Below are 13090 nucleotides of genomic sequence, written 5' to 3'. Positions count from 1 at the left end.
TTAGACATTATTAGATCATGGCTGATCTGTACCTCAGCTCCAGTTGCTTTCTCTCTGTATCCCTTGATATATTCCTAACTATCTATCATCTCAATCCTGAAAATTCTAACTGACCCGGCATCCACAGTCTTTTGGGGGAGAGTTCCAGATTTTCGTTACCCTTTGTGTGGAAAAAATACCACATGATTTCACTCTTAACTGGCGGGCGAGCTCCGATTTTAAGATTACGTGCTCTCGTTCACGATTCCCTTCCCAGAGGAAATAATTTCTCTGTATCTACCTATCCAGTCCCTTTGTAATTTAAATCATTGATTTAAAGATGGGATCCGATCAGGTGGACATTGAAGATCCTGTGGCAACACTGGAAAAGAGAAGGAAGTTTACCTCTCCTAGTATCTTGGCCAACAATCCCTCAGATAAAATTGGTCACTAACTTAAGGGCTGTTTGTAGGACGTGCCTGTGCACAAATTGGCTGCTGCATTTGCCTACAAAGTCACCACTGTGAAGCACTTTGAGATGTTCTTCTGATGTTGTGGAACCCAATTCACTTTTCAGTTAAGATCTTTTAACATCCACCTGAATAGACAAGATGGGGTCTCCTTGGTTTAACTCATTCAAAAAAACACTCCTCCAACAATCCAGCGCTCCACCCAGCACAGTACTGAATGTCAGCCTCAACTGAGCTGTGAACACAGTTCAGACATGGGCCTCGAACCTTCTAATTCAGAGGCAAGAGTACCTCTCCAAGCCAGGTTGACACCTACATCTCATCAAATCAGATCCTAGTGTAGTCCAGTATCAAGCAGTGAGGTGGATTTGTAGCAAACATGAGCAGTGGCTTCAGGGAGAGAGGGCTCACTTTTACCATCTACTTCCTTGCCCCACTCCCCCTCAACCACCCTTAAAAGAATGCAGCAAAAAAGTCTGTGTGTGTTTGTGGGGCGCGGCGGTGGGGTAGGGCGAGTCCACAGGAGTGTTCTGAGGAGGGACTGAGAGCTCAGGCACAGATCCGCACTCATTCCTATCGAGCGGCAAGAGGTTGGGTTGGAGTTAATAGGAGTTAACAGCAAGACTGTCAGAAACCCAACACGACTAAGGACTGGAGTGGTGCACTGATTCGAACGGCATTTACAATAATAATAATCCTCATGTGCCTTGCACATCGGGAGAAAATCTCAAAATAGTGACTGTATTTTATCAGTGAACATGGCCTATTTGCACACAGCAAAGTCTCATACACAGTGATGAAGCGAGTGACCGATTTTATCTATGGGATTGTCAGCCAGGACACTGAGAGAGAAACTTTCTTCTCTTTTAAGCAGAACCACTGCAACTTTATCGTCCGCCTAAAGAGGGCACAGACTGGACCTCGATTTAGCATCTCATCCAAAGGACGGCGCTTCTGACAATGCGGTGCTCCCACCAGCACTGCCCTGAAGTGTCAGCCTGCTCTGTGATTTTAAAGTCCTGACTTGGGCTTAAACCCACAGCCTTATGACTCGGAGGCATGCGGCGAGGGCAGGACTACTTGGTTGGTCAGAGCAAGGAACAGAGTCACACTTTTTGGGAGGTGAGGGGGCATTGGTAGTGGAGGAACAATCAAGCCATTTGGTGTCTGGAACATTTAACCTCCCCCTCCCCATCCTCTGTGCTTGCACTACTCATCTAAAAAGGCTGTGTGGACATCAACAACCAGTGCACAGGCAAGGCAGTGTTATGGGAAGAGGGGCCAGCGAGATCAGAGAATACAACGTCTTTCAGAAGCTAATAACCTCAACAATCTCAATGTTTCTGAAAGAAGAGCTGACACTGGCATCCAGCCCGGTGACCAAGCCAGCCACGTCCTGACAGCACGATGGGTTTAGGCAACGGAAGTCTGCATGCACTTGCTTCAGCGTGAACGGCTGCCTCATCCTCTCCTCCCCTCTACGTCTCGTCCCTCGCAGTGGTGAAAGCAAGTGAAGCGGGCAGGGCCAAGAATGCCTCCATTGTCAGCTGTTGTTCTCAGCAGTCAGGTACTTGAGGGCTGCAAATCCATAGTGCCGTGACATGTCCTGTTGGAACTCTTCCTTCAGAGTCTTTAGACAAATGCGGTATTGCTTGTTGGAGCGGAATTTGGTGATGTCAAAGCTGGGGGCGTGAGGCATGTGGATCATATAGGCATTGGGGAGAACAACAAACTCATACTCCTGGAAGGGTAGACAGAAAGAGAGAGAGAGAGAGAGAGAGAGTAGCTTTCAGTTCATGTGGAGAGACAAAGATTAAACAAACTATATCACTTCCCTCATTTTATACTGCACCTTATCATGTTGGGAGGATGTCTCAAAGCGCTTCACTCCATCTCGCTGTAAATCGCAGTGACTGTGTGTTTTGTTGGCAAACATGGCAACCAATTTGGCAACAGCAATGGCCCACAAACAGCCATGATGTGAATGATAGATTTTATCTGGTGGTGGTGGGGGCGGCGGGCGAGGGGAAATTGTCGGCCAGGCCACTGAGAGCAAGAAACTCCTTTTTCATTTTGATTAGTGCTGCGGGATTTTTATGTCCACTTGAACAAGCAGGAAAGTTATCCAAAGGACAGCGCCTACGAGAATGCAGGATAGCTCCCAGGCCTGCACTGGAACTTCAACCTGGACTGCGAGCTCAAAGCCAACGCTGTTCTGACCCGGAGAGGAATCATGTGACACATGAAGCCTTCTTAGCAGGGATATTACCGCAGGGTGACAAGCTCGATTGCTAGGCGGACTCTGGGCATTACCTGGGCATCCAACTCCATGATATGCGCCACTTTATTCCAGCCAAAGCCCACGAATCTCCGGTCATACTCAGGGCAGTCACGCCTCACTACAACGTAAGGCTCGAAATCTGCCTCCCAGTCCACGTGGTACAAGGTGGTCGCTGTCCGCCACTTGGCAAAGTTGGTCGGAGCGTGACCCTTGGTCCAGACGTGATACCTGAACCAGCAGAATTCAGTTACATTACAGGCAACATACAGGAAAATGAGAAATACACTACAGAAGGCAATTTACTGCCCTTACATCTCACCAGGAAAAATTTATAATAATGGTAGCAATCTTTGAATTTGATTTAGCAGCGTTCCCAGCATCAATCTATTCTGAAAAATGTTAATCTCTGTAAATGTGGGGCGTGGGGGTCTGAGGCGGGGGAGGAAAGGTGTCTAAACACACAGTCAAAATGATCTTAAGGCAGGTGGGAGGAAGGGGATGAGATGGAGGAGTTCCGGGATGGAATTCCAGAGTGGGCAGAACTCTGGCTGAAAACTCACTCTCCAATAGTAGATCAGTTGGATGATGTGAAATAGGCTGGTGAATGACAGAGCAGCCAGCCTGGCTCATCAGCAGGTATTTTACAGGCTTAGAGGACATCAATTCTTCCCACTCAGCTCCTGTTAACTCTGTAAGCCAAAGGCCTAACAGGTAGGTGGGCCTAGCTGGACAAGCACCAGGAAGCTTGCCAGACAAGGGAAAGCTATGTGATTTTAACCGGTTAAACTCTAGCCATTACCTCAACGCATATTCTGGGGCCCCCCAAGGCTTGGCTCTCACCAACCTGTGCATAATACTCTCCAGAATTAGGTAAGCAGGGTACGTTCCTCCAGCGACAGAGTGTACATTCCATTCCAGACATTGGGACATTTCTATGTGTAGGTAGTGCACATATATGGAACTCTCAGTCTGGTTTGGAGACTCAAAAACATGGTGTTGAGTTTCCACCGAAAAACGAACATTCAGAGGCACTGGTAGGTAGAAACAAACACAAATCTGATGATGCATTACATACAATGTATTTAACGTGTGTGCGCACATCGGTACCTAAAAGTGAAGAGAGTTCCCATGTCTAACATGGAGAGTAACTCCGCTTTTGATTTGGGGAAGGCCAGACGGTAGCGGAGGGTTTCGAACGCTGGCACAATCAGAGCTTTCTTCACATTCTGCATGTCCAGCTGCACAACAGACTTCCTGTAAGAGGACACAGCACATCACAGTCTCAGAGCTGATGACAAGCGCCTTTCAAGTACTAATACGATATCTGAGTGCTGTAAACCCTGCAAGCCAAAACCCTAATGGGTAGGGTAGTCCCAGCTAGACAAGCAGCGGAAAAGCTTGCCAGACAGCAATATCAAAGACAAGCTATGTGGTTTTAGCTGGTTAGACTCCAGTAGTTACCCCAGTGCACATTCTAGGGTCCCCAAGCCTTGGCTCTTGCCGACCTGCACCTAATACTTTCTGGAATTAGGTAAGCAGGATGTGTCCCTCCAGGAAGAGAGTGCCCATTCCATTCCAACAATTTATCTCTGGGATTTCCATGTGTAGGTGGGAGGCATGGAATTCCCAGTTTGGTTTCAATACTCTTAAGCATGATGATGGTTTTTCGCATGTGTCAGCCACTTGGCTGATCAAAAAAAAGAGTGCTGCACAGTGGCGGGGACGGACAGACTGTGGGGGAGGGGAGAGCGAGGAAGGGAAAAAATGACCGACTATTGGTGCAACCGAAGCGGTAGGTTTTAAGACAGGCCGTGAAGACCAGGTGAATGAAGGGATTTGTTGGTGATTGTTTGTCAGCCTGGTGCAGTGGTATGACTCTCGTCTCTTGAGTCAGAAGGTTGTAACTTGGAATCACAGTCTTAGCTGACACTCCAATGCAGTGTTTGGGGTATGTTGCATTATCTTTGCCATCTTTTGGATGACAAGTTAAACCGAGGTCTCATCTGCTTTTTAGGGGGAGGGAATATTACCCCAGGAAAGCGATCCGCCAATTGACTAACTAGGTTCCTACTTACTGCAGGTAAACAGAAGCGTTTGGACTAAGGAAACTTTCACCCCGCTTGGGAATAGAACCGGGTACTCTTGCTCGTTCGGCGAGCTTGTTAACCACTATCCTATGGGACTCCACAAAGAAGTCACTTACAAAGAACCTACCTGAGATACTCATAGAGACCATACATGGGGAGAAAGTCAATATCAGACAGGAACATGTACTGGGTGTTGACGTGTTTCATGGCTATATTTCGCAGCAGATTGACAGGGTAAAACTGCCCCTCCTTGTACACGATGTGGTAAGCCACATTGCTTCTGCTCATCAGGACCTCAGAGCCCTGTGCATAGCGGAGGAATTGCTGGGCCTCAGCGTCAGACAGGTAGAGAGCAAGGCTAATGGGACCTTCCCAGTGCTTGCAGATCGCCTCCAACATCTGCAGCCTGAGAGAGAGAAAGCAGAGGAGCAATGTGAGTCAGTCTCTGGACACAGCAAACAGAGCAGCTCCCAGGACTCAGAGTTTAATATAATAATAATCCTTGCATTTGATTGTACCTTATCACCTCATTGAGATGTATCAAAGTGCTTCACAGAATATGCTGTAATGTGACTGTCTACTTGTGGGCAAAACGCAGCAGCCAATTGCACACAACAGTGTCCCACAGTCGTGGATTGAGTGACAACATTGTTTTTTTGGGGGGAAGAATTGTTACTTTCAGAAAGCGATCGGGTTTGACTAACAACCGAGTTCCTACTTACTTCTGGTAAACAAAGGCATGTTGAACAAGGAAATTTGCCTAAGGTTTTGCCCCGCCCAGGAGTTGATCCCGGGTCCTCTCGCAGGGCAAGCGCGCTAACCGCTACACTACGACACCAGAGATTAGCAGCAGTCAATATTAAAAATAATAATATAATAATAATTATTACATTTGATATAGCGCCTTAACACGTCATTTAGACTTCTCAAAGGGCTTCTTCATTGGATTTACTGTAAAGTGTATTTGAAAATATATGCTGTCTATTTAAAATATAATACAATGTAATTATAATAATTCTTGCATTTGATAATGTGCCTTATCAAGTCATCAAAATATCTCAGAGGTGTATGGACTAAAGTGGAGTGAATGTATGTTTTGGGGGCAAACGAGACAGTCGATTTGCACACAGCAATCTCCCACAAACAGCCTTGAAGTGGTTTTATTTGGGGGTATTGCTGGCCTGGACAGCAGAAGAGATAAATTTCCTTCTCTTTTCCTATAACAACAACAAAATTACATTTATAGAGCACCTTTCATGTCGGGAGAACGTCCCAAAGCGCTGAACAGTCAGGTATCGACCCGAGCATGGGGGAGGGGGGTTGTGAGTGCGAGTGGATGATGGGGTTTATGGGTGAGGTTGAGGAGCTTGAGTTTGATCCACTAGGAGACAGGAGAGCCTGGCAAGGACTGGAGTGATGGGCGTGAGGAGATGACATTTACAAGGAGGTGATATTGGCTGGAAGTGAAGAGGGAAGCAAAGCTGTTTGCCTTTGTCACATATGCTCACAGCACTGGGAGATGAGGTATCAAGAGAGGCAAAGGGTCCTGACCTATCCATGGAGAGCTGAGCCACCAGAGTGACCTCAGTGTTGTCGGACGATGGCTCAAACTCGTAGTGCAGGAAATAGAGGTGAGTGCGGTGCACAGTGAAACGCTCGCGCCGGAACTCGTAACACGGGTCATCCTCGTCCAGCTCCAACAACTGCTTCTGAAGCTGAAATAGAGAGAAGCTGTGAGAGCACGGGGGCACACACACTGTGAGAGACACACACACATTGTGAGAGACACACACACACACTGTGTGAGACACACACACACACTGTGTGAGACACACACACACACTGTGTGAGACACACACACACACACTGTGTGAGACACACATACACACACTGTGAGAGACACACACACTGAGAGACACACACACTGAGAGACACACACACACACTGAGAGACACACACACTGAGAGACACACACACACTGTGAGAGACACACATACTCTGTGTGAGACACACACTCACTGTGAGACACACACTCACTGTGAGACACACATTCACTGTGAGACACACACTGTGAGAGACACACACACTCTGTGAGACACACACACACTCTGTGAGACACACACACTGTGAGAGATACCCAGACTATGAGAGTCACCCACACTGTGAGAGACCCACTGTGAGATACACACACTCTCACATCCACTGTCTCACGCCCACTGTAAGACACACACCCACTGTGAGACACACACACTCTCATTCATTGTCACACACCCACTATGAAACATACACACTCTCACATCCACTGTCTCACACACACTGTGAGACACACACACCCACTGTGAGACACACACACTCTCACATTCACTGTCACATACACACTGTGAGACGCACACATACTCTCACACACTGTGAGACACACACTCTTACATTCACTGTCACACACACACAGTGACACACACACTCTCACATCCAGTCTCTCTCACACACACTGTGACACACACACTCTCATATTCACTGTCACACAACATACACAGTGACACACACACTCTCACATCCACTGTCACACACAAAAAACGAAGCTGTGAGAGCCCGGAGGTCACACATACACTATGAAAGACACACACTGTGAGAGCAGGGTCGGACGATGGCCACATGGTCAGAAACCACATACACACTGATCCACTGTCAGACACCACATACACACTATAATAATAATAATAATAATCCTTGCATTTGATATAGCGCTTTTCACGTCGGGAGGACGTCCCAAAGCGCTTCACAGAATATACTGTAAAGTGAATTGACCGTATATTTGTGGGCGAACGCGGCAGCCAATTGCGCACAGCAATGTCCCACAAACAGTCGTAGATTGAAAATGACCAATTTATTATTGTTTTTGGTTTTTTGGAGGGATTATTATTAGGCGTGTGGAGTAAGGAAACTTGCCCAAGGTTTCGCCCTGCCTGGAATTGAACTCAGGTCTCTCACTTGCAAAGCAAGTGCTCTAACCACTGAGCTACAGGACTCCACTGATAGAGAGACACACACACACACACACACTATAGGAGGCACGCGCACACACTGAGACACACAAACACTGTTTGACAGACTGACACACTGTGAGAGAGAGAGGCACACACACACACACACACACACACACACGGTCAGACACACTGTCACCCGGGAATCAAGAAACCACCTCATCCACTTTGTCCATCTGGTGATGAACTTACATGTCTCGGTCACTGGAGGGCAACAGCGAGTAACATTGGGGAGGGAGGTGAGTGAGAACACAGGGTGGGGGGGGGGAGTGATGAACACTGGGGAGTGAGGTGAGTGAGGAACATGGGGGTGTGAGTGAGGAACCCTGGGGCTGGGAGTGGGGGGGCGAGAGTGCAGCTGATGACACAAGGCCTCAGACGTTGTTCAGTGAATGACTCACATTCTGGCTGTTCTGGTCGACTGCGCTGGGGCAGCCAAAGAGCTCACGACGAAGCAGGTTTCCATCGTACTCCAGGAAGGTCAGGTACAGGTTCCTGAAGAACTCCACATGCTTGTTCTTCACACGCAGCTTCTTGGGCGAGTTCCAGTGGATGACCTGCACAACACAGAGCAGGGGTTGGTAACGTGGGGGCTCTCATTTCCTCTGAGCTCCCTCCTCCTCTTACCCACCCTCCCAACGACCTCACTGGGCCGTCACTGACTCCGTTGACCTAGCACGCTCTCTGGATAAGGAATCACAACATCGCAAGATCGGTTCAGATGAAGGCGACCTCCCGGCTCATCTGATCTCACCCCCATCACAACATCGAGTTGCTTTTTTAGAGGGGGGTCCTGGTCTCAACAGCCTTTGTGGTAATCTGTTCCAGTTGTTAATTACCCTCTGGCTGAAGAAAATATTTCTAGTATCTGTCCTGAAATTGCCCTTTACAGCTCAAATCCTGTGTCCTCTTATTCTACTGTCCTGTTGCATCGAGAAGCGTTGATCCGAGTTTACTCTTTCAATCCCATTTAAAATGTTACACACCTCTGTGAGATCTCCTCTGAGTTGTCTTTTCTCAAGATTGAAGAGCCCTGGCTTGCCTAATCGTTGCTCACAGCTCATTCCTCTAACACTGGGGATCATCTTTGTTGCTCTCCTATGTGCACCCCACTTATCACAGAATAATAAAATTATACAGCACAGAACAAGGCTATTTGGCCCATCATATATGTGCCAGCTGTTTCAAAAGAGCTATTCAAATCAATCCCACTGCCCTGCTCTCTCCCCATAGCCCTGCAAACTTGTACTCCCCAAAAAATTATCTAAGCATAAATAATTACATTACAGTGACCAGAGCTATATGCAGTATTGAAAGTGGGGCCTGACTAGAGCACTGTACAGCCTGAATATGAGGTCTGGGGATTCAAACACTTCCTGGTGTCTGTCCTGAGTTTGGTCTTTGTGACCCCAAACCTGTGCTCCCCTGTCCTGTACCTTGGCATATGTGCAAGTGTGGTTCTGACTTCTCTATCCCATTTTGCACCCCTCACTGAGACTCAATGTCACCCTCCTCTCACTGAAGCAGTGTCACGCCAGGGTGCTACTTGCCAAACAAGTGTCAGCTCTTTATATTTTAAGCTAATGACACTTTCACAGATTTGCCCTTGAGTTTACTTTCCTATAGCACCACATACAATGGCAACCGAGCCATAATTCAGGAAGATGACTCACGTTTATAGCTGGACTTGGACTGTACTGGAGCTCAGGACTGTCTCAAACACAATATCTAACCCCCCCCATCCAATTTTTTCGAATATAAATAAATCATCCTTTGAAATGCCACTTGAATGGTGGAAAGCTTTGCTGGGAATTGCTGTCAGTGTAGTGACTGTGTATTTGTAGGAGAATGCAGCAGCCAATCTATGCATAATGACATCCCACAAGCAGCTATGATGTGAATGACTCAATTTTATCTGCAGGTTGTTAGCGAGGACAGCAGGAGAGGGAGACTCCCTTCTCTTTTACATTCACGTCATGGGATCTTTAATGTCCACCTGACAAGCACAAACTGGGCATTGGTTTAACGACTCATCCAAAGGACTTTGATTTTAAGGAAGTCCAGCATCTCCTCGCAGTTGGCGTTGGAGGAGAGGATGGACGAGACGTGAGAGGGTGGGCGGAGAAGCCAGTTGGTGATGGAGAAGAGGAGCCTGGGATTGTCCTTAGCCTCCAAGATTGTCTTGGAGTAGAAGGACAAGTTAGCGGAAGTGAGGGTGGAGCGGTAAGATTTTATAAGGTCCAACCAGATCTGCCCATGGACTGTTAAGTTGGTACGTTCATGAGGCTTAAGGTAGTGGACGTGGCTGGTGTACCAGGGTGACTTCTGTGAGTAGGAGAAAGTTCAGGAAGTGAGGGGGGCAAGGGCATTGAGTGTAGGGGAGAGGGAGTTGTAGAGGAGAGTAACCGAGGAGGGTAGGTCACTGCGGAAGGAAGCCCAGAGGGGGAGTTGAGGGAGAAGTTCAGATGATTCCAAGGCAGCAGAGGTGGGGGGGTAGGGGTGGGAGATTTTTTCCAAGGGCGGAAGGAGGTGAATTTGGTGGCAGTGGGGAGAAGGATTGAGGAGTTAAGGGAGATAAATTAATGGTTCAAGATGACTTTGTCGGTGATGGTGAGGTCCGAGATGCTGAGGGCCCGGGTAATCACCAGGGATGTGCGTAGCGGAGTGGATATGGCGGATTGGAAATCAATGTTCAGACCAGCTGCTGCTGCACTCTGCTTGTTGTGGGAGTTTTATCCGTGTTGACTTTAACCTCCGTCACGCACAGCTTTCCATCCTCCATTGCCTGGAGCTTCCCAGTAGCTCACTCTGAGCAGTTTCTAATGCACAACTATCAGACACATTTGGAAACCCATCATCATGCTTAAGAGTATCCAAACCAAGCTTAGAATTCCATGCATCCCTCCTACACCTGGAAATCCCAGAGATAGATTGTTGGAATGAAATGTGCACTCTTCCTGGAGGGATGCATCCTGCTTACCTAATTCTGTAAACTATTAGGCACAGATTGGCAAGAGCCAAGGCTTGGAAACTCCAGAGCGTGCTTTGGGTACTGCTGGAGTCTAACCAGCTAAGACCACATAGCTTGCCATCGATAGCACTGTTTGGCAAGCTTTCCCTCTGCCTATCCAGCTAGAACCACCCTCTCCCTTAGGGCTAAGTGGAAGAGTCCTTGCCCCCAGTGACTTGTCTTGTTTTACTGTCTTGGTGCCTCCATAAGTATCAACATCAAAATTACATTTATAAAGCGACTTTCACATCAGGAGAACATCCCAAGGTGCTGAACAGTTGTGGATCAGGATTGGACTGTGGGGGGGCAGGGATGGGGTGAGGGGGTAGTAGAGAGGTTGGAGGGCGCCTGAAGGCATGGTCAAAAAGGAGATTGAGTTGTGCCTTGAAGGAGGCAAGGGAGGGAGCAAGGCGAAGGGAGAAGTCCTGAAGCTCAGTGGTAGAGCACTCGCCTTGCAAGCGAGAGACCTGGGTTTGATTTCCGGTATGGTGAAACGTTGGGCAAGTTTCTTCCTTATTCCATATAATAATCCCTCAAGAAAAACAAAACAATGATTAAAAACAATATTAAAATTGGTGACTTCAATTTTGTGGGACACTGGTGTGCGCAATTGGCTGCTGCGTTTCGCCCACAAACATACAGTCAATTCACTTTACAATATATTCTATAAAGTTCTTTGAGACATCTGGAAGAAGTGAAAATCGCTATATCAAATGCAAGAATTGTTATATTATTGTTGTGGGATGGAGTTCTAAAGGGTACGGGCAGAGAGACTGAAAGCACAGCCACCGATGGTAAGGTGGGTTGGGCGGGAGACATTGAGCAGGCTGGAGCCTGCTGAACGGAGGGAGCGGACAGGTTGATAGGGGTCAACAGGTCAGGGAGGTAGGAGGGGGCAAGACCTTGAGTGAGGACAGGGATTTTGAATTCTATCCTCTGAAGGATGGGAGCTGGTCAAGGTTGGGGGTGATGGGGTCACAGAGCCTAGTGCGGGAGAGGAAATGAGCTACAGAATTCTGGATGATCTGCAGCTTGTGGAAGGAAGAGTTGGGTAGGCCGATTTTCCATAGTCGAGACTTGAGGTGATGAATGCGTGTATGAGGGTTTTGGTGGCCTGAGGGGTGAGGAGGTGGCAGAGGTGGGGGAAGACATTGCAGATCATGGCATGGATATGGGGGTGAAAGGACAGTTGAGGGTCGAACAAGAAGCCCAGGTTCCCAATTGGATTGGTGCAGTGGAGTGTGCATCCGTGGATCACTTATTGATATGAGTTTACCTTTTCAATCCTATTTAAAATGTTGTACATCTCTATGAGGTCTGAGATATCTTCTCTCAAGATGAAGAGCACCTAATTCCTCTAACACTGGGGATCATCCTTGTTGCTCTCCTCTGCATTGCCTCTAGGGTCTGGTTAGCCCCCCCTTATGTCTCCAAGGCAGCAGAGAGTGGGAGGGGTGTGGAGGCAGAGATTTTTTTCCAGGTGCGGTAGGAGATGGAGGTGGGTTGGGTGGCGGAGGAGAGGGATTGAGGAGTTAAGGGAGATGAAGTAATGGTCTGAGATGGCTTTGTCAGTGATGGTGAGGTCCAAGATGCTGAGGCTCTGGATAATCGTCAGGGACATGGTGGCGGAGTGGATATGGAGGAGTTGAAATCAATGTTCAGACCAGTTGCTCTCTGTTGTGGGAGTTTTATGTTGATTTTAACCTCCGTCATGGAGTGAGAGCCTGGTTAGCCCTCCTTATGTCACGTTTACCAGAACAAGGCGCTAGAGTGCCCTGCTTCCTTGTAACGGTAGGTGGCGGGGTTGAGACAAGGAAGTGGCGAGAAGCTTTGCCCAGCTTGTCTGGGGAGTTATTTAAGGGACTCAAAGATCCATTTACCCTGGGCTTAGCATTGCACAGCCTCCACCATAGGATTAAACTGGAGGAACAGAGTCCAAATGAGCAGCTTATAACAGAAGCCGATTAGAGCTGTCTCATTGCACAGGAGAGCTGTGTGGGAGACATGAATGCGGCTCTTCAGCACACACAGTCTGACTGGCCCCATTCTCAGACACAGCAATCTAATTTACTGGAACCTGACCCATTATGATGGGATAAACATTTAGCTTCCTCACAGGATCACTATTTTATGCATCTTTTGGATAACTTGTTCATGTAACAAGAGTTGGGCGCAGCCTCTGGTAATTTAAATGCCACCTTGGTGCTTTTTCTCAATGCAAT

The 13090-nt window shown here is 47.8% G+C and overlaps 1 protein-coding gene across 2 annotated transcripts in view; it reads right to left on the bottom strand.

Moving 5' to 3' along the window:
• Positions 1-1270: 1270 nt before the first annotated feature.
• The window catches only part of large1 (LARGE xylosyl- and glucuronyltransferase 1), an 87502-nt gene continuing 75682 nt past the window's right edge, over positions 1271-13090 (bottom strand). For both annotated transcript variants that reach the window (XM_007898570.2, XM_007898571.2), the window contains exons 10-15: positions 8260-8415; positions 6369-6532; positions 4945-5223; positions 3838-3984; positions 2763-2958; positions 1271-2190 (exon numbers count right to left, since the gene is read on the bottom strand). In XM_007898570.2, the coding sequence (XP_007896761.1) occupies positions 1993-2190; positions 2763-2958; positions 3838-3984; positions 4945-5223; positions 6369-6532; positions 8260-8415 (1140 nt within the window). In that variant the 3' untranslated portion in view covers positions 1271-1992. The remainder of the gene's footprint in view (positions 2191-2762; positions 2959-3837; positions 3985-4944; positions 5224-6368; positions 6533-8259; positions 8416-13090) is intronic.

This window comes from Callorhinchus milii, unplaced genomic scaffold (assembly GCF_018977255.1).
Source record: "Callorhinchus milii isolate IMCB2004 unplaced genomic scaffold, IMCB_Cmil_1.0 Scaffold5, whole genome shotgun sequence".
NCBI lineage: Eukaryota > Metazoa > Chordata > Chondrichthyes > Chimaeriformes > Callorhinchidae > Callorhinchus > Callorhinchus milii.
This window is presented reverse-complemented; position numbering and strand designations above follow the sequence as displayed.